The 22,756-nt window shown below is 40.2% G+C and overlaps 1 protein-coding gene across 4 annotated transcripts in view; it reads right to left on the bottom strand.

Annotated features, from left to right (window-relative positions):
* The window catches only part of LOC124162590, a 153,306-nt gene that overhangs the window by 106,334 nt on the left and 24,216 nt on the right, over positions 1–22,756 (bottom strand). For 2 of the 4 annotated variants that reach the window (XM_046539170.1, XM_046539171.1), the window contains exon 1: positions 10,997–11,197. The exons of the other annotated variants lie outside the window; for them this stretch is intronic. In XM_046539170.1, the coding sequence (XP_046395126.1) occupies positions 10,997–11,115 (119 nt within the window). In that variant the 5' untranslated portion in view covers positions 11,116–11,197. Of the gene's footprint in view, positions 1–10,996; positions 11,198–22,756 lie in introns of those variants that run through there. 4 annotated transcript variants of the gene reach the window in all.

The raw sequence follows: 22,756 nt of genomic DNA, 5'->3' as shown, positions 1-22,756 counted from the left end.
CTGATATAGTTCAATTGATATCAGGTGTTCCACAATGAAACATGATCGGCCCCCTTTTGTTCATTATATACATCAATGACCTATGGTCCCGAATTAGCAGAAAAATACGTTTATTTGCTGACGACGCGACGATGTCATCTATCGCGAAACTAGTGATCACCCTGACTATGAAATCCTATCATCGGATTTAAACATTGCTCATTTATGGAGCTAATATTATTACTCGCACTTAATCTGAGAAAATGCGTAGATTCGGTAGATTCGTCGATGCGTAGAGTCGGTAGATTTTTGCAGAGTTCGTCCAACTATAACCATGTTTATGCCGTGGATGGTAATAATATAAAGGAAACAGACGAAGTAAAGTACCTGGGAGTTACGATAACCTCAAACCTCTCGTGGGGAACACATATAAGAAATATTTGCGGCATAGCCCTGAAGAAATTCGGATTCCTCAAGCGTATTGTGGGAAGATTTTCGGATGAGAAAGTAAAAGAAAGGTGCTATTAAGCACTCGTCCGACTGCTCCCTGAATATGCATCGAGCGTATGGGATCCGGTGCAGAAAGACTTAATCCGCGAACTGAATAAAATACAAAGGAAGGCTGCGCGGTTCGTCAAAAACCGCTACGGGTGAATAGACAGCGTTACCCAGATGTTGAGCGAATTAGGCTGGGAGCCTCGGAGGCTGCGCGCTAGGCTTAGATTGCTTGAACAATTGAGAATGGATATCTTTAAGAGCGACTCGGAGAACATAATATTAGAGCCGCACTACATTTCCAGGTCTGACAGAAGCGATAAATTAGGAGAGATGTTTTGCCGAACGGATAGATATGGGAATTCATTTTCCCCCCGAACCACAGAGGATTTTAATTAATGCTAGTCGTAGTTTTATTTGAGAACTTCCTTTTTTGTGAGAACGGCTGGTGTCCTAACACCCCCTGCTACACGCCTTTTAGGTGGCTTGCGGGGTAGATGTATAGAAGCCTTCTGGAGAATCGTCTGTTGTAATGTTCATGTCCGAATTTCTCTGCGAAAAAAATCTAAGCTGTTCTGCTGGAAAGGAACGCAGGGCTGTAAAGTAGGGAAATGAGGAAGTTGGGAAATCAGAGAGATAGGAGGGGGAGAAGATATGATGGAAGACGTCGATGACGAAGAAAGTATCAAAAATGAAAAATTCTGGCCTAATTTCCATTTGTGCCACTTACTTTGCATTTCCATCTGTGCATATTTCATCACCATCAACATCAGCTACCAAACCTAAGATTGGTCTGACCTCTCTTCTCTCCGTGAAAATGCTTAAGGTTTTCATGGTTTGGTCTGGGGATATTACATAATCTCCGTACTCTAATATTTGCCCACCAGTCAGGGTTAGGTCAAGGAGTCAATGCAACACGCGTGTATTTTTGAAAGTGAGAGAATCTTGCTCCCATTTCGTGATGAAACGATTGAATTTTCGTAACTTGAAATTTCACTTAACAATAGTACTTTGAACCAATTTATCCATCCAGGCTGGTTCATCGATGTTATAAATTATTGTATTACTCAGGGGCCCAAGAATATCCCACAATTAAACAAATAATTTTAATACGCAATAAAATAATTTTATAAATTACAATATAGGTAATACGGTCAAGGAGCATCATCAGCTCTCCAATCAATTCTAATATCGGCTAGTCTTTTAATCATTGCATAATTCTTCCCCTTTACATCATTCATCACCTGCTCAATGTATCTTTTCCGTGGCCTACCTTTTTCGTTTCCCCCATCCACCTATCCTTCAAACATAATTTTCGTTAGACCCTCTTGTTTCTATACCTTGATCTTTTGGCCTCCTACAGTTAAATTTCCTCATTTTGCCTTAAGACTATAGATAGGCAGCTCGAAAAAAAATTTCCCTTCTTCTGTCGACTTAGTGAAGTAAAGCAAAGCCAAAAAAGTAGCGCAGATGGACATTGGTGTCAGAATTGGCACTAAAATAAATTTCTCAACTTTTGCTTAACTTAATAATCGTCGTAAGTTTGAAAGACCTCACAAGCCTGACTAAAATATTTATGGAAGAAACGACTCAAATGGGGCTAAAAGTAAATCACTCAAAACCAAATTAGGTCCATGAATTCCACGAGAACCCCAAATAATACACGTCCCTTACAAATGGAGGGGCATAATTTAGATGAAGTAGACCTCTTCAAATACTTATGAGTAATTATTTCGCATGATAATTTAGAAGAAACTGAGACAAAAAATAGACTGAAATTAGCAAACGGATGGCGACACGCAAGTCATAAGCTGTTCTCTTCAAAACCCCGATTCCGTAAAACAAAAATAAAAATATACAAAACACAGGCCAACAATGAAAAAACTTTTTTACTGAAAATACCTTATTCTTATGTTTTTAAAGTTGCTGAATCCAAATATGATGGTTTTAAAGTTGTATCACCCACCATTCATTCACATTTTACAGTTAAATTTATGAAATCAAGCAATATTTTTAGAATTTAACAGCTTTTTTATAGTTATAATAAAATGAATATAGTAGGTCTGATGAACGAAGAAAATGGGGAATTATTGTTGGTACTTCACCGAGAAGTTCAGCAAGCGATTCATCGCAGAAAAAGCTACAAGAGGCTTCAAGGAAAAAAGGAAAGAAAATGTAGATCAATTCCAGTTGGCAAGTGAACCCTGTATTATCACGCTGTAGTAAATACAAACAATTTTATCACGATGTAGTGAACAGTAAATACAAACAATTTTATGATGTAACACAGTGTTTCACTGATTTCCCTGTATACCGTATAGGGTTATTAGACTAAATATTAAATACATATTGCTTGGAGACAATGGGTGATACAAAAAAACTAAGGCCAGGTTTGGATTCGGCACATAAAAATCTATAAAGATCAGCTATTTTAATAAAAAAAGTTTTCAAACAAAATTTTTTTGTTGGCCTGTGTAATCTACCTAATACTGATCTATGGGTCAAAGACGTGGATGCTAAACAATAAAAAGGAGAAATCATCGATAGTGTTAGAAAATAAGGTGTTTCGTAAGATTTATGGACCAACTTGAACAAGGGGGGTGGAGAATAAAATTCAAAAAGGTGATTAAGAACTCTTCAGGAATAATGATATTATTGGTGAGATTAGGAGCAGGAGAATAAGATGGTTTGGCCAAGTGCTGAAAACAAAAGATGGAAGCAAGATGGAGGAGGATTTAAAAGCAAACCCAGATGATCGAAGACGGATGGAAAGAGCTAGAAAAAGACCAAATAGAATTTGATTTGGAGTCTGAAATACGGATGAAGTTCAAGAAGAGGAAGAAACGGACAGAAGGAGATGAAGAGAAACTGTTGGTGCGGCTAGATATCCACTATAGGACGCAAGTGGCTAAATATCAACGTAAGTGGCACTGGGAGTGAGAACATTACATTTCTACAAAACTACATTTCGATAGCTTTCAGCCTTCATTCCTCCACTTCATCGCCCATGCCTCACTGCCATGAAGAACCGTGATCCAAAATTAAGTGGAGGGCGCGGGTTCGAGTCCCGCATGGGTAAGTTACCCCTATCGAGGCCATAGTTGTTTGTGGACGTTAAATTATTAGCATGCTAATAACCCCGATGTAAGAGACCGTGTAAAGCTGTTTTCGATGGTATGGAAAAAAATTAAGTCGCAATAAATTGTGTAATATTTCAAACCCTGCCGCGTGAACGGCGGTGAAATATGTAAGAAAAAATTCCCCTGGACCGGAATCGAACCTGGATAGGTAGTGGTTTGCGCAGTGGCCCGGAAAGCCAAAGGTCCATGGTTCGATTCCCGGTCCAGGGGAATTTTTCTCATGGCAATTCTTGTATACGTAATAAATTGCTTTCTGACTTCAACACATATTTTCAGCGGTAAGAAGAATCCTCTGTTTGAGGAATGACCTCTTCGCTTGAGAAATCCCACTGGCTAATTCCTTCTGTCTTCTTTAATTAACCCTTACTAACCCAGAGCTGCTTCCGGGAGAAATTAAATTTCAAGACTTCTCTTCTTAAAAATGTAAAAATTTTCTACTAAAACAAAACTATAGTGGCAGCTACATATTTCACCATTTTATATTCATATATTTATAGCTAAATATAACACATATTTTTAATATTTCCTGAATGGAACTGAAAATTGATGCATTTTTTATGTTACTTAGAAGCAATATTGGGTTATGATGGGTTAATTGCTGATCACTCGGCCACTCAACTAGCAGAACTCCTTCATCTCCTAAAGTTCATGGTTTCCCAGTTTCTGTTCGGTTACCGCCTATTCTCTTCGTCATCTGACCACACCTATATCTTGCCATTGTGTTTTTCATAGTTAATAGAATTTTCTTCCAATCAAGGTATGTCTTTGTTGTGTCTCAGCGGCAAATCGCAGCAAATGCTAATATTTATCGTCTTGACTTTTCACTTGAACACTTTTCACTGAAGTCATCATCTCGTGGTGTTCTTCCCGTCGACAGGTCCCCCGCGCCAATGCTGCCTCCATTCCTACCTGTCTCCGGCCATCTCCTTGAAGTCCCATATCTTCCAATTTTTACGTTGTCGATAAACTTCAGCCTTCTCCTTCCCCTCCTTCTGACCCCTTCCACCGTTCCCTCCAAAGATACTTTCAAAATTCCATTCCCTCTCATCAAATGTCCCAGCCACTTACCCTTCCTTTGATTTACTTTGTCCATCAACGTTCTTTTCTCATCTATCCTATTTAACACTCGCTCATTCCTAACTCGATCCGTCCACCGTATTCCCTCCATCTTCCTCCAAACCCACATCTCAAACGCCCCAATCCTGTCCCTGTCTCTCTTCCCCATCGTCCAAGTCTCACATCCATACATAAACACACTCCACGCATAGCATTTCACCAATCTCTTCCTCAATTTTAATTGTTACACAAGGCTCTTTTCTTCTTCTTGAAAACTTCTTTCGCCATTTTCATCCTTCTTTTTATTTCTCCTATACTTTTCCAGTCTTCAGTTAACAAAGTTCCTAAGAAGCTGTAGGTTCTCACATTCTGTATTTCACCTTCTTTTATCTTCACCCTCAGACCATCTGACTAAGTAAAATTTCACTGAAGTAAAATTTTCAAATTCACCCGATTTTCTATAACATTACATTTCGAAAGCTTCCAACTTTATTTCTCCACTGCTGTCATCGCCCATGCCTCACCACCACAAAGGAGCATAAGGAGATCAAGAGGGTTCACTTGACCTCCAATCCATTTGACCAGAGTCTACGCTACATACCCTCAAAATTTCAAGATTAATGCATGCGCATCGAACGAGTCACCAATAATGCTTAAACCAGGTCTCGCAAGAGTCCTCTTAAAATATGACTTTATATCCAGAAGAGAACAAATTCCCACTCATTCTTCTCCTTTTTTCCCATCATTACTATTTTCTAGGTGCTACAGCTTTCAAGCAAACCTACTGCATACGGCAGCTTGCCATTAAATGTGACATTATTACGAAATATATTTTCAATGAGAATCAAAGCGTGTGCAAAATCACGTGTTAAAACTCTTTGTCAGTGGACACGAGCATGTGTATCTCGGAGATTCGTTATTAAGAGATTATTGAAGGAGCTAATTACATGTAACATGTATTAAAAATATGATAATTAAATTCTGGCAAAAAATCAATTACTATGTACCTACTATGAAAAGCGTCATCCTCCCAAGTTATTGAAAAAATATTTTTTTCAGACATTTTAAGCGCCCTGTTGTTTTCGAGATGGCCTCTGATATTCTAATGTCATTTGGTCAATTTTGTTAGCATTATATTATCACTGTGAAATAGCAAAGGCCGACAGCGAGAACTTCTCCTGGAAGACCTTTGTTGAGCCCATGGTCACTTCAATTGGCCAACTGTCAATGAGCGCTGGACCTTGGTTTGCGCTCCTCGCCATGTTCTTCGAGTGACGCGGGTGGCGCAAATATTTGCAAGGCCAAGGCGTCCTCTATCCATGGCGCAAAGGCTTGAAGACAGCGGAGTATATTGAGTGAAGCCGACGGCAAATAAGTTCGCTCGATTATTGTCCGTGTTTCGTTAGGGAGGACATTGCATCCAGGACGACTAGAGCCTTGTTCACCATGGCTTAGGTCGACGCAACTAGGTGCAACCTCAGAGAAAATATATATATACGGGTCATTCCATCCAAATTCGACAAAGAGAGCCGACCATAGAGTTTACATCACTATTCCCCGTCGCAACAAGGCGCATTTTTAACATACTCATGCACTTGGTTCCTTTCATATTGAATTACGGGCTTGTGGACTCTAACAATTCAAGCCTAGTTTTCGACTCGTTGGAAAAGAACCGTTGAAAACCAGATGGAGGGAGCCAGGGTGGAAGGGAATGGGTTCTTCCTCCAGAGTTGGGGACGGTCAGTCGGACGGACGGGATCTTTTCACTCAGCGAGCTGTCACTCATCTAACAAGGGGCTCCAGAGAAGCGTCTTGTTGGTTAACTTTGCTTTTTCCATCAAGAGAATTATATCAATTTTAATCATCTAAGAATATAGCTTTTCGAATTATGTTGTTTTCCTACTCGGCAGGGTTTTAAAGTTCTAATGAGAACGGAATCCGATTCGAAAGCTAGGCATAAATGGTAAGAAGGAGTTGACAATATCATTTTGAAACATAAAAGGAAACAAAATACCTGTGTATCTTAATAATGCGTTGTGTTGCGACACGAAAATGCAACAATTCAAAGGAAGCCTCCGTGTGACAAAATGGAAAACATCAGACGTCGGATGTGTACAAAAACATTCCTCGCACAGAATTAAAATTATCAGTGGAAATCATGAATATGATAGTGAATAGCAGGTTACTGAAAAAGAAAAGTAGAATAAATTATGAAAAATCTTACCGCTGGTGGGAAGCGAACATGGAAATTGAGAATGTTATTGCATTACCTTGACCACTAGACCATATTTACAAATACGTTGTAATGGCTAATACGTATGTTTTGAAGGGGCTACATTGCACTCATAAATGTTTATCTCCGTCTTTTTAATTGTTAGCAATGAAATTAAGATTAATATTAATTAACTGAGCTTGGTTTTGAGCAATAAACGACTACATTCAACTCATAGTGTATCTCTTGCGTGCTAATACGTATTTTTACCGGTATCCTAGCGACTGGAACGCCTCTATTTATTGCGACTGGTTAGAATCATATTTCTCCGGGGCCATTCCATTCCAACTCATGCACGCCTCTTCCAAAAGTGCGCATATTTCTCAAGGAAATACTATACATTTTGCAGACATAAATGAATGATTTTGAAATTGGCCACTTTTAATTTTGATATTTTTTGCATTAAGTTTCCGTTTTTAATTAGCACCACCAATTAATTAAAATATTCTCCGCGCAATATTTTATCTTTCTGAAATTCTCAATTGGATTTTCATCGTCAACCTTCTTTTTAGTTCTTGAAATGCACTGCAAAATTACAAATTTAAAATACGAGTTATTTGTTAGAGATTCCACATCCCCTTATTTCGATTTTATTCCGATTTAATACAATACTCAAAAAGAAGACCTTTTACAGCCACGAAAAAAAACAAGAATGGCCATCTGGCGAACTAGGAAAACATTTTTCAAATGTTCTATGATTTGGAGAATGATAAGTATGGAACGTTGAAATTTTGTTCATTTTGGAGTGTTTTCTCATAAATTTTCATGAATAGAAGTAACAATTCTTAATGTTGAATAGGAAGTTTAAAATACAATTAATATTTTTTTAAATTAAAATAAAATTAGAACTGAATTCACATCACAAAAATGTGTCAACTTTGGCAATTCGCTTAGAGCCACGAAAAGTGTCACCAGGCCAAAACTTTCCTCGGGAAGTATTTTTTATTCATGCTGATGTCAACATAGAATTAATTAAATCCAATATTGTTTATTTTCTATGCAAAAAAAATTGAAAATTTAAATTATTAAAAGAAGCATCATCGAAAAAAACCATCTTCAGTATTTGCCAAAATTGGCTACGATATAAAGGCAGCAGTGGTAAGAAGAAATTCTTTTTGAGTATTAAATTTAATTTGAATGAAATGGTAATGGGAAGCCGTGGAATTTCAATAGAATGGCGCCGTGATGAGCTTAAAGGAAAGCCTTCACTTGAATTTAAAATTTATATCATCATTTCAAAAACGAGAGAAGGATTAAAATGCAAATCCAATGTAATTTATATCCGAAAGCTCGAAAATTGTGCGGAGAATATTTTAATTAAAAGGTTTTGTCAATTAAAAAGAGAAATTTTCGGGTCTTGTTTTTCGGAAATAATGTGTATGATATATATTAATCCTTCTTGTTAATTGAGTAGCAGAAAGGTCATTAAAAATTAATTCATTCTTCCCGAATGTTTTAAGGAAAATTTCCCAGAGGAAGATCTAGAGATAAGTAATTATCGGTAATTGGGGAAGATATATCGTAGAAAGACAACAGAAAGCAGAACGTGAGGGACGTTAAGGAATTGGAAGAAAAAAGGGTGCAGGACACGAGTCCGTTTTACACGGGGCACGGAATCGCGCTGGTTAGAGCTGCATTAATTTCTAAAATGGCGTGGAATTGCGCGAATGCATGGACGAAATTAGAACCGGGGCTATTTTGCCGTCTCACATCCACGCATTCTCGCATGTGTTCTAGCAATTCACCGCTTTACACGACGCAATTTTGATTGCGCCTTCGCACGTACGCCAGATTGCGCAATTCCGTGTACCGTGTAAATCGGCCTTTAGAGTTGTACTACTGCGGCAATTTTTATGATTATAATTATAAAACACTTTCAGCGTGAAGGCAAAAATTTTAACTTCACCGTGATCCAATTTTTTTTCGTCATTTAGACTTTGAAGTGTTACATATAAAAAACAAACGAAAAAAGTCGTTATGCTAAACATGTTTCGATTATTTAAGAATTTTTTTGCCGTCATCTATTGATGACGCTCGTATCTGGCGGAGGGAAAAGGCTGCGGCAATCACAGAAATTTTACGAGAATTGCTCGCGGCAACTTTTCGAAATTTTTTTTTCAAACAATTCCTTATAATTTATTTCTGAGGTGGATTTATAAGCTTGCCGGTCATAAATTTGGGTTTTTTGGTTTTTAGTGTGACATTTTTATATTTTTCATGCTTATCTTTTATGCCTTTATTATTACATTTTAAGTACACAATGGTTGACTGTACCGATCTCTGCTGAGATAAAGCAGCTTTAGTTTTTTCCTTGCTTCCTATCCATGAATTTGCGATGTGCCTCAGTTAAGAGGTTTTACAGCAATTAATTTTGCGGGATAATTTTGTCGCAGTAATCCTGCCTGTTCCCCAAGTTTCGCTTTCGTCAAAAACCCTCTCATTAAACAGTTCCACCTCCTCCGAGAACACAACCGCTGCTTAATTGATGCAAGCCGCCCCACCGCTAATCACCCAAGATCTCTTGTTGCCTCGGAAACTAGGCCCTAACAACGGGCTCACCATTTCGTTCCCAAATTCAGTTATCTCCGCGGATGGATCAGCCGCAAGCGAGCACTGGTCAACTTAATTGCTACTTTCTAACTCTTCTGTCGCCTGGGAACGAAAGAGTCATTGTTGTATCACTCCCCTCCCTCCCCCGCGCGTACGTTTTGTGAGTGGCTCAATAGCAGCCATTAATTCAGTCGCCCTGGGCTCACGCGCTCTCCCTATTTCACTCTTGAAAAATCACTTTCGTAGAGACGTGAGTGTTTGTGGGGGCTCGTGTCCGTTAGCTTAGCCCTGCGGAAGAGGCGCCGTTTCCTGTTGCGATGGACCCCCCTCACCCGCCACAATGTCGCAATCTTTGGAAAGCATCGTTTTCGGCCCGAGCGGGAAGGGCGAAGCGGAAGGAAGCGCAGAACCCTTTCTCGAACGGCGATAATTCATTCGACGCCATCGGACACGGTTGCTCCGCCACCGTCTTGTAATAACTCTGCGTTTGGAGCCTCGAAGGGAGTCGCCATTCGCCACATTCACGGAGATTAACCGAAGAATGCTACTGAAATAACATTCAACTCATGGGTCGACCACAGAGAAAGACTATCTAACGAAGACATTATGAGAATACACCATTTCGATCATACCTTCCCCGGTTTGAAAAATCATTCGTAGCAAGGCAGAAAGAACTTTTGAAAACCCTTTGGGACTATACCCCTTCCGAAAACGCAAAACACCAAGTCCCCAAAACTGCCCTTATCCCCTCCCATATCTCCTCCCTCACTTAAGCAAGCCGTAGATATGCCATGATCACAAAGAGAAATTAAACGCCTGAAACTACTAATTGCCATGAAACTGTCAGTAGACAGCCATAACAGCTGGGAACTTGAGACTAAATAAAAGCCGCGAAAAATCAGCGTAGCGTAGCGTACACCATTTCAATCTCGTAATGGGAATTGCACCTGGGTCCCATCTTGAAAATAAGCTAAATGTAAGCGAAATAAGAGATAACTCAAACGTAGTTGCCAAGGAGTAAGTAAATATACTTTGTGTCATTGCCTAGCTCGAAATAACATGGCTTCTTGGGGGATTAACGGGGTAATTTTTCAATTGGGAACTGCTCGGTAAAGTTGAATTGGAAAATATTTTCACTCAGCTAACCGTAATTAGCGGTCACCTCAGTCACACTCAAGGTTAGCAATTATTGAGTGAGATAACACCTTCAATTACCGGAAACGAATCCCTTTATGCATGTGTACATATCCACGCCTTTGATATGCGGAGCAAAAATCACCCATTAGTTACACCTGAATTTCAACTAAAAGTAAATTGTAACGCATTCGACCTTATAACGTCCAGGCACAACCAAAAACAGACAAGGAAGAAACATGAATTCCTCCGATCAAATTATTAAGAGTGACTGATAACTTCAGGCTTTACTTTGTGATACCTCTCCATATTTATTTTTTTACTTCCAATATTAAATGTGAGATTAGCCAGTATTTGCGAGGAAACTTACCTTATTCGATTTTTCGGGAAGCTGAAAAGGCTGCTTTCATCCCGGAGTTTTATTTTGCAGTTAATGGGAGAGAACGAAGCTAAATCTCTTCTTTTCCATTCTTTTTCCTCCTGGTGCATTTCCCCGAAGAGCTATTTATATCACCGAATATTAATAATTCTTGCAGTGCGACACAAAAACACGCCAGAATTCACCTTTTGCATGCTTTTTGACTCCGTAGCAACCACAAACAACTTATTGAGAACATGGCAAAATGCGCATCGTGTGATAACTGCTTTTAGCGAGCTCTGTCCTCTCCCTATTTAACTACTCTGTCTCCTGTAATTCGATTCACTGCAATGCATTTTAAATCTCTTATTTACGGACAGTAGTGGTCGTGGACAATGTGTCCTCCGTTACGTAAAGCAAGGTCAAGCACAGCTTCAATCAAACGCTCCGAAAATCTCTGCTCCTTGCTCAGCACTACTATCTATCTGTAAGAGCTGGCTGATGCCGACGCCGAATTTCTCCTTACCTTTCTTTACCCAGCATGAGTGCAAATGGTCTCATCTGTCGATGGCCTCCTCCAAATGTCATACCCTGTGTGTCTTCTAAACAATGCCATACTTTCCAATAACCACGAAAATGTCCGGCCTTCGTTATAAAAAAAATCCGCACGAATTAAAAAAAACTTTGAACGCAGCAACGTGCACTGGTGCGAAGTTTTATACACACCGGATGAAATTCGCCACGAAAAAATAATTGACGCAGGTGGGATTCGAATTTATATTTCACAAGCTATCAGTTACACTCCCAAGCCACTTTCTCACAAGGCGAATCTCATTGTCAGACTAGGTTTCACCTAAGAAGTTGTCGCGGTTCAAGTACATACATACTGTACCACAGCAGACGAAGGTCGCGCTAACAAAGCCACAGTCGAAGAAAACCTTAATTTTGGCGCTATTCCGCTTCGCACGTATTTCAAAGCAGTGCATGAAACAAGTGAATTAGTGCTCAGTCACGCGCAAGAGTGCAAAGTTATGTACAGTGAGTACATAAAAGATGAAATTCGCCATGAAAAAAAGAGTATGTCACAGATTCAGTCATCAGATAGGGCCAACATTGCACCCAGTTCCGAAGAATTTACGACACATTATGTAGATGGCAGCACAGCCGGGAGATACGCTAAAGCGATACGCACCCTAGTGTGAAAAACTATAGAACCGTATCACCGCATTAAGACGGTAAGGCGTGTGCTCAACCAGCCAACGGCCTGTCAGTTACACCACCATCGGGTTTCATAGCCATTACACTGTTTCACGCTGATTATCTACGCTTACCTCTTGAACCCATGCGCGTGACTGCGTAACTACGCTTTTGCGCAATTTTTTTTTCGCGGGATCAAAACCTTTTGGGCCTGTGAAGTGAACGAGCCGGTTTTACCCTCGGGCAGAACGATTTATCATTTGTCTGCATCGCTGTCTTCACTATCCATTTGGGATTGTCCGAGATGTAGGTCAAATAAGCGGCCGAGTTATTAATTTATTTAATTATTCAGAAAAAGCCGATGCGGTCGTTACATTGAATATAAAACTTTGCAGCATTAAAAAAACATAAAATTTAAAACATTTGCAGCTGTATGAAATATAAAATTAGAAAGGCTATGAAAAGAATGAAAAATTAAGATTTTCAGGAGAAGAAGGCTTCTCAAAGCTGCCTCTTAAACGTTCCGAAGGAGTATAAAGAAAAGATTTTGCAATGCCCACTTAGACTTTTAATTGAGTACAACGCGTTACACCGCTACTGCGGGGGATCGGGTTGGTGTGGTGGCGAGAGTGTTGGCTTCCCACCCGCTGGGCCCGCGTTCAAATCCCGGCTGCGGCAGAGAATTTTCAGAGACTGCACGATCCCTAATTGAATGTTGTGTGGAGGACATTTCAAGCGCAACACTCCGTCCGTCGGATGGGACGTTAAGCCGTGGTCCCCTTGGCGCCTTTCGTTAAGAGCAGGCTAACGCCGACGCCGGGTTTCTCTCTACCCTTCATTCCATACCCTTCCCTCCTGGCGTAAATGACCTCAGCTGTCGGTCGCCTCCTCCAAATACCATACCATACCGCTACTGCGTCATCATCAGGTTTGTATCGTCATCACGCTGGTTTTAATCTTGGTTTAAAATCAGTGTACCTGATACGTCGGAGAGCGTCAAAACGCGTTTAAGGCCCATTAAAATTCTAAGTGGACACTGAAAAATCTTTTCTTAATTTATTCTCGTAACATGTTCCGCAACATCTCGTCTGACACCGCTGAATCGTAAGGATGCTGAGAAGTCCAAGAAAGGGTGGGTGGACGAAATCGCATTGAACAAGGAAAGAAGTCTGTGAATAGGTGATCTTTGGGAGAGTAGGAGATATCTTTGAGAGAAAGACGGAATTTAGGTTGTTGCAATCGATTTGGTTGGTGCTGGAGTATGAACGATAACACAGAAAATGATAAGATCAGACTCTTTACGATTGGAAAACCGCAATTGCTTCTATCACGATTGAGTCAATGACGTAGCGAGGGGGCGGACCGGGGGGTCCGGACCTTTCCCCCGAAATATAAAAACACAATTACTATCCTTCATATAAGAACACAAAATATTGAAAAATCATTATTTTACTAGAGGTTCCTTTGAAAAATGAATTTTTTCCGATGCCGCGCCTTAGTGCTGTGGTTGTAAAATATCTCCCCCCCCCCCCCAGTATGGGACCCCTCCCCACGAGCGATATTCCTGGCTACCCCACTGAATTGAGTGATTCTACTTTTGCCCACTTACGTTTCAAATTTGTTGGTGTAACAAAAAAATTAAAGATAACGGTAAAGATCTCTAGGGTTTCTTCTCTAGGGCTGAGGTTGTTCATCTCTCCTTCCAACGTTTTGAGGAGCAACAGTCTCATCGTCTTCAGGGATCCAAGACTCCATGCACCGTTCACAATTTCCGTCGTCGAAATCGTCGAAACGTTGGAGAGAGAGATGGAAAACCTCACCCGGTGTGCAACCTGAGAAATCTTCACTGATGTAGTTCACCAAGAAAGGATCAGAAAGCACGAAAAAACTGCAAAATTTAGGAATTACGTGAGATTGATTCTTTGCTTCCCAAATTCACCAATTTTTTTAGACAAACCTTTAACTGCTGGAAATACCTCCAAGTTAAATAATATATGAGTAGGTTGGAAGCTAAGGTGTACAAGTGATTTTTTTCTCAACAGAGCTAGGTAAAGTTAATTGTTAGAATAAATACATAAAAACCTGGTTGCCAAGGGAAACGAGTGAGTTTCTGCTCTGTGCTGACATCGAGAGGAAAATCAAATGCACTACTAAGTATCTATTTGATCTCGTTTGTTTTCTATACCTAATTTCTGTTCCTAACTCTGTATGGAAAAGAGAAATCACTTGTACCCCTCGGCTTCCAACCCACTCAAATATCATCATTGATATCTGTTTCTTTTTGCCAAATATTTGAATTTACTTCCCGTTTGAAAATTCTCTGGTTTGAGAGAATGAATGTGATAAATAGGGAACTGCATAAGGAATGCTAAATATCTCAGCAGACATAATACAGGTTTAAGACGACAACGCAAGACATAGACACTGTTATCAGTTTCGTTTGAATCCCTAAAATGTTCATTGAATGACGATTTCTTTCAATATATGTATATTAACATCGTGTAAAGATTTTTTTTGTCATTTTTCCATAAAAGTGCACACCTTCATGCGTTGGAACGGTGAGGAACGTGCGTTTGCCGTTTATAACTAATTTTTTGAGCGGATGATCTCTGCATTCTCTTCGGGTTTTCACCGCGTCCGTTGTGTTTTGGCCACAACAGTTTCGCCGACATTGCAGTCAGCGTCTTCAGGTCGAAGGTGAAAACCCGAATAGAATGCAGAGATCATCTAATCAACGCCGCGAAAATCTTCGAACCTACCATTTTTCAGCGGATGTTCGCCGACCGCAACCCAGCGCGCCTTTCGGAATCGATGTAATTGAACCAACATTACAATGACTGAACTTTGTGCGAACAAAACTTGATAGTGAGTCCAGGGACCGTGGTCATGCCTCTCGAACGAAACCAAGAGAGCTCTGCTACGACATCAACCGACTGGTTGGCGCGCATTTAAAAAAAAAAGAAGTACTTAAATGCTTCCGCAGCCTAATGTTGGTGAGAGATATGACAAGCGTCAGTAATCGCTTCAATCAGTGCACGCAGAATGGGAGACGTCACCCGCATAATTTGATCTAAAATAAATTTGTAAAACTATGCATGTGCCCTCATTATATAGGGAGGAGAAAAATTCCGTCACGAAATTTTAACCGGGGATAGCTGATGCCAATAGGAATCAAAATTACCAATGATGTTTCGGTCGAAAACGCACCATTTTCAAAATACAGAAGCGTTAAGCAAAGCGCTTCCATTGACCGCGAGTTTACCCTGATGCCGGTCAATATGGACAAAGGTAAAGAACAATGCAAGCAAAGCATTTGAAGTCATGAGTTGTCGTGAGGGCGGAATTCTGTACACCGTACCGACGATTGTCGGTGTCGGTAAGCTGGCTGGTCCTAACGATAACTCTCGGGTGCCACTTTCGTACCGACAAAAGCATTACGTTACGAAGTTGTCGGTTGCACTGACGATTGTCGGTAGAGGCGTTTTATGAATCGCATTTCTGTCGGTGCAACCGACGATCGTCGGTATCCGTGTACAGAATTCCGACCCAGAGCATCCGAAGACATGACAAACTCGAGGCCAATCGGACCGTTTGGCTTAACGCTCCTGTAATATAGAATTGGTGCGTTTTCGAACTAAAAATGACTATTAATTTAGGTTCATGCGATCATCAGCTACTCAGAGTTACAATTTCGTGATCTAATTTTTCTCTCACCTATTTATTAAAAAAACTTTCTGATTCATAAAAAGGGTTTTCTAAGGTTAAATAAGGAAGTTATATTTCCGTAACATGCATAAGTTGTATTTATCTAAAATACAGAAAGGTGAAAATGACCGTAACCGTCTAAAAACCTTATAAAACAAATGTTATGCACCAACCAAAATTCTCTGGCTTAAATTTCAATCTTAGACCTTTTGTTTAATTATTATGTTTCGTATCTAAAACCACCCCGCAATCCTCCTAAATAGACGTGTGGCAGGGGATGTAAGGACAACAACTGTTAAAAAATAAAAAGGTAATGCGCGTACTAAGTTCCGCCTAGTATTTATTGAAGTCATTTATTGTGTGTGAGAAAACCTAGTTCCGATTTCTCTTCGTTTGGCAAAATATTTCTCTTCTTTAATCGCCTCTGTCGGACCTATAAACATTGAGGGAATCTTCTATGATGTTCTACGTGTTTCTCTCTAAGATATCTGTTCAAGCAATCTATAACTCTCAATCTAAGACGAGTCTCTAGCGGTTCCCAAATTAATTCGTTTAAAATACGCGTAACGCTTTCTGTACGCCCGAAGCCGTTTTTGACGAATCGCGCGGCTTCTTTAATTTGCATTTTATTAATTTCAAGGATTAATTATTTCAACGTCGGATTTCATATGCTCGCTGCTTTAAGTGCGAGCGATTCGAGCACAACCCCTCAGGGAAAGGAAAACCTTCCCTGTTCCTTACCATATTGCAACAACCCATTGTGACGACCCAAACGCCCAAGGTCATACATGTGAGCATATTTTAGCACAAATTCTTTTGTTTTAGGGCTGAAATACATGTTAAAGCAATGAATGAAGAATGTGAAAAAACTACATGACCAAAGGCCATGGGAGACGGAATGTTTATTGTGAATGAAGTTGTCGAATAAAAATTTTTCCTCCTGTTTTAGCTCGCATTTTTTAGTCGAAGCTGAGTTGTCTCGACCCTTGATTATTTGTCCTCAGGTTTTTCAGGCCCCTGTTCATTCACACAATGATCAACTGATCCAGTAAACATAAAAAAGGTAATCAAACAATATTCTAGCCTATGAAGTGTCTGCCTGCCATTTTAACTGCCTTATCTCACTCTATGAAGCTGCTTGTAAGTAGATAAAATTATATTAAATGCCATTTCCCTGCTGTTGGCTTTGATAAATATTTAATTTACATTATCAGAGAGCATTGGTAATGCTTTCGTCGTGTCCTAATTAAGGCTGAGGTGGCCGAGATTTCCAAAACATGTTTAAGTGTCTCCTCACCGTAATTACCTCCATCAGAAGTACATTCTCTGAATGGTTCAGAGTGTCGATATTTTGTGAAAATCAGGTGTACTATCGACTCTATAAAGTTATTCATTCTATCGCTAAAAGAAAATAAACAGTATCCATGGTAACTGATGTGCATTCACGTATACATGCAAACATCGTCTGCTTCAGGAACCGCCGGGGGAGGTTGTTAGAACCTTTCACATTATGTCCTTGCGCACGATTTGGGCTCAAAGTCCTCTAGATTGCCATAATCATCAAGGGAAGCTTTTGCGCAAGTGTTTATTAATGCAAAATTATCAAAATTACTGCACAACGAAAATAAAATAGATATCATGATAAGAAAATATTTTATGGATACTTAATTTGCTTACATGCATGCAATCACGACTTTAAGTACAGTGAACTTTGTTGAAATTATCTATACTTGCACCAGATCAGCAGATGGCATTGTTTTGGCTGCTATTAGACCCCGTGTCGCGTGCGTTTAAGCATGAATCATGAGGCAACAAATCAAAAAACTAAGTTAAGTCATGAGTTGAAATACCCTCACCGAAAGAACACCCCAAACTGTGGTGACGCAGTAGTGTTGAGAGTGAAATGAAGAGGGCTCTGCCGTGGCGAAGTTCCCGTCTATGCAGTTTTCCGCTCATGACATTGCTTCGGGCCAAGAACCAAGGCTGTCGCTTTGCCGGGATTTCCCCGTACTTTGAATCGTGATTGCATATTTGTCTTCGTGTGTAACGCATCGACTGCTCGTTTGACGGAGGATGTCCCTGCGTTGGCTCGCTCTGCGCATGCGCAGCTTTCTCGTCGTCCGCTCCTTGCAAGTTCCGCTGAGCAACTTCCTCGCTAATTTGTTCGAACCACAATGGGTCATTTGCACCGCTCTTCCTGTTTTCTAACAGCCGGAGTTACACACTTATCATGCGGGAGAGTAACGGCGATATATGCACGGGGTTAAGAAAGGGGCATAGCAAGGCCAAGTATCAAGATATGGTGATATAAGAACGCACAAAGTTTTGCAATATTTATTGTACTATACATTTACTCAAGCGTAATTTATGGGTTGGCCACTAGGGGCTCGATAACTTCACTGCTACCATGGCAAATAACAATAAATAGTTGAAAATGGACTGCGAATTTGAAAACGTTGATGTATCAATGTGTAATTAATTTTATCATTATTTTCATCAATTGCAACAATTTTCCGCACTTTAATCTAACTTACGCCGACGTAGGTTTGAAAAGATTGGGACATAAGTGCTTCCCTCATTACTAACCGTAACGTGTGTATAACAACCGTACATATATACACACGTTACCGTATATAATACACACGTTACGGTTGCGATGAGGGAACTGTGTATATATTTCGGCACTTTCGGCGCTGGTGCTAGCCACATTATGAATGACGATTATCCGCTGAAACTCAGATCGTTGTAAGTTTGATTTAAGTGTGGAAAATTACAAAATTTTTAGCATTATCCTATCATTATGACTGTAAAATTCCACCTGGTCCATTGAGTCCATTATTTCACAAAGACGGCGATGGTTGGAAATGGTTGATGAAGTCGCCTTAGAAGGGAGGACAATCCTCATGGATTTTTTTCACAGTTGGAAATACAAGATAAAGGTCCCATTCGAGAAAGCACATGGAAAAGAATTACGTCAACAGAAATTTATGGGTTTTCGACTGACTGTGTTACGATTGGCGTCAGCAGATGGCATTGTTTTTGGCTGATCGGAAGCACTGCACTGCGTGTGGTGTAGCCATAATTACGAAACAAAAAATCCAAAAAAATAAGTAAGACCAACCCATAATGTTATATATTCTCACCACAAAGACCCCCGTAACCACAATAAGAAAAGTTTGCGTGCACAAGCAAAAATTAATTACCACTGCAACATATTGGCATTAGAAAAGGACCTCACAAACATTAATGCTTGAAGCAGTGTGTGGGAGGTAGAATATGTCTTAAAGAAAGAAGAGAATATCTGTTGTACGGAGATATTTCTCTTAATTTAAGTGCAACGTAATCGTTTGTATTTTGTTTATTTATTTTTGTTATTCCGTTGTGTTTATTTTTTCTTAGTGTTGAAGTTGTTGATTGATGTCTTCCTTTAAGAAGGACGTTCTCCATCTTGTTTCTGATTAAGTTTTATTAAAATTGATCAACTTGAACATCCTGTCGTCTTAATAAACCTAAGAAAATCAACAATATCTCTTCAACCAGAAGCTACACCGCTAATTGTATTCAACTATCGAATGTCGAGTTTGTAAAATGCCTTTCACTATTACTCAGGATCTCTTGTGGGGAGAACACGTACTCGCGGGAAGTGCACGGGAAAGCCAACCGCAAACTGCGATTTGCATGCAGAATTCTCGAAGAATGCGATGGAAAGTGACAGATAGAAGTTACTTGACACTAGTAATCTAGGCATCACTTGGGGTATGGTTTCTGTACGTGGCACCTTCATGAAATAGGACTGATAGCTGAACTGAGTACACCACGGCCCAGGGCGGTCAGATTCATGATGAGTTGCTACGATAAAAAGTGTAGCGTTTCGAATATATTAGGCGAGTAAGGATGGAAATCTGTTCAGGTTCTCACGTGAACGTTTCCCAAAACTATTACGGTTAGTTCAAAACTCATTCCAACCATACAGTTTACAAAGGTACATGACTAAAATGGCGCGTGTATCGCTGTCTGAGTAAATTGATGTTTTTGTGAAAAAATTTAGCTCTAATGATTTTTTTAAAATTCAGAATTAACTGAGCACTTGTCGCAGGCCAGACCTCAAACAGTAGACAAACGCATGTTATTTCGGCGAAGTAAGATTCAATCCGAGAACTGAATAAAAAAAAGTTGAGGAAAGAGGTTTGACTCGTAAAAAAAAACTGCTGCACGGGAGCAAAGAGCGTTTCATTGCTTTTATACGGATTAGATTAGGAGCAACTTTAGGATAGGGCGCTTAATAACGCGTTCCCTTTGTTCAGATTTCGCATTTAGTTTTAGCGATACAATATTTATTGTTTAAGAACACCGGGACTAGCATCGGTGATATCTTTACGGAGTCACCGCAGTCCTCAAATTTCCACAGGGAAGAATGGCGCCTCGGTAGATTAACTGGCCAAAGTACTCGACTGGAAATAGGGGGATCCGGGTTTGACTCCTGGTCATGGCGAATGAGTTTTTCTGTGCGATTTTTTCGCACAATATTTAATGTGAAAAATCACCTTTTGAATGATTGTTCTATACAAAAAAGAAGTTATGCCTCGTTCAGATTACGATTGTTCCAGCAATCGTTGGAACTATCGTGCATTCACACGACGATGGTTAAAACCTGTGCTGCCCTCTAGTGCTGAAATCTAAAGTGAACGGGAAATTGACGGTTAGCAAAGCTATTGAGGTATGCAGGGACAAGATATCACCGTGTTCAACGTGTATTTACCGAATAATTTTTCTTCCGCCCATATTCTTCCTTCCTAGGACAAATCCATGAAAAAAATAGCGCTTCACGAGCTTTTCGTCTTTCTCTTGTCGCTTCCGTTTCCGGTCTTCCAGCGCCTAACCATCGTAAAGTGGCAACGTTCGGAACTACGTGAACTATTGTCAGCACATGTATTCACACTGCTAGTTGGGCCAACTATCGTTAGGACGATCGCTCGGACAATCGTAATGTGAACGAGGCATTATAAAGCTACAAGGAGACTTTATGGCTCAAGGTAATTGAGGGGGCCCTCTTGCACCCAACCCAAAACGAGACCCAAGCCAGGGGCATTTATAGCTCGAGCGCGACCCTCTCCCGAACCCTTCCTTTCTCGACTTCCAAGAGATAATGTAGATCCTCGAGAAACAGCCGTCACGGCGTGAGGTTCCTCTGGAAGATTTTACCAGATAGAGTACATTTTTTAATTTACTAATTCGGAAACTTAGAGATAAATAGGTATATCTCATTGGAACTTCTGATGGTGGAGCGTTAGTCACGCCCATAGAGTTAATATTACGCCAACGTACTACGGCAGATCAGATCATATAAATAAAATAAGAGAGATAGATTGCAGAACAGACAGATTCCGAATGTCATTTTTTCCACGATCAATAAGAGATTATAACGGCAGCAATAGATCGCGTAAATAGATTGCATGACTTGTAGTGTAGCCTACTAACCTATGTAAAACTTACTGCATATTTCTGAATTTCTATTCTATATTCTATTTCTAACAGCATATAGTAGTATAGTTTGTTATTATACGGGACGTTTCTTGGACGGTGTGGTGTGCATGTGGGAGTCCAAATGCATGCTGCATGCTGGTGATTGATCACCCCCTGCCAAACACCCTAGAGGTGGCTCGCAGGGTAATTTGTAGATGTAGATGAATATTACTAAGTGTAATAGTGTAGAGTATTTATGGTTACGTCTTTTGGTCGAGATTCTACGATGAGCAATAACGATTTGACGAAAAGTATTCAGATTTCGATTTGCCTTCAAAAAGATAACTCTCCATTAGATTTTGTGTAAAAATACAGACAAAGGCTAGTCCCAGAAATCGAATCGGAAAATGGTAGAAAGAGAGGATTTTTCATCGCAAGCGAACGTATTCCGAATCCAAGAAATTCGTCTTTCAATCTTCCAAATTGATCAACTCAAAATACCTCACGCTACTCGGAGATTGCCGAGGTAACTGGCCACCCAATCTATCGGGGCACTTCCTCGAATTTATTGGGAGTGAAAGTGCGGTAATGACGTCCATCGTATCGGTAAAATCAATTGTCTTGCGGGTACGTGAATTGAGGAATGAAATCTCGTCACCTTTAACTCAACGGCGAGAATTAATCCGATATTGCGCAAGACTTGGTTGGAAAGTGATGCGATCGAGGGCGAACCAATTGTTTCCTTCAACTGCTCAATAAATTACATTTGAAGTTATGAGGACTCATTACTCCCGTGGTACCCCAAGTGTTTTCGTGTCCTATAGCTACTTCCGAACTTAAGCACCATGTCTTAGGCTGTTCCAAAAAAAAACATTTTTTTAAAATTTCAAAATCTTCAACCGGATTTCGATGACCCTCGGGTATACAAGGATAGGAAAAAAAATTCGAGAATTTTTAAATAATTAGTTAGCGAGAGGCGCCTAAATACCAACACCCTTAATTTGTTATACGATTTCGCGAAAACTGTCAAAATTAAAGTCATCAGGGTAAGTCACGATCTACTGGGCTAAAATTTCATCGGTTTTTACGTATCTTCCTCCATTTAGGCTTTGCCTTAGGCCCGCGCAGCCTGGCGCCAAGAGTGGCGCTAAGCGATGCGGCTCGCGCGACGCGGCGCAACAGACGGCTGAGGCCGTTCCCCTCTCCTCCCTCTCCTCCTAACCCACGGTCGCGCGCAATGTTCACATGCTTCAGTGACTCTCTCTCAAATTCAGATTTTGAACTCGTTTCGTAGATCAAATCATGTCGGCACGTATGGCAATCAATCTTAACTTTATCATTTTCCAAAATTGGGAAACGATCTGCGGCAAAAATTGCTTATGTTCCTCGTCGTTAGTAATACTGCTA

The sequence above is a fragment of the Ischnura elegans genome, chromosome 7 (assembly GCF_921293095.1).
Source record: "Ischnura elegans chromosome 7, ioIscEleg1.1, whole genome shotgun sequence".
Lineage (NCBI taxonomy): Eukaryota > Metazoa > Arthropoda > Insecta > Odonata > Coenagrionidae > Ischnura > Ischnura elegans.
Note: the sequence above shows the minus strand (reverse complement) of the source record. Positions and strands in the feature narration are given on the sequence as shown.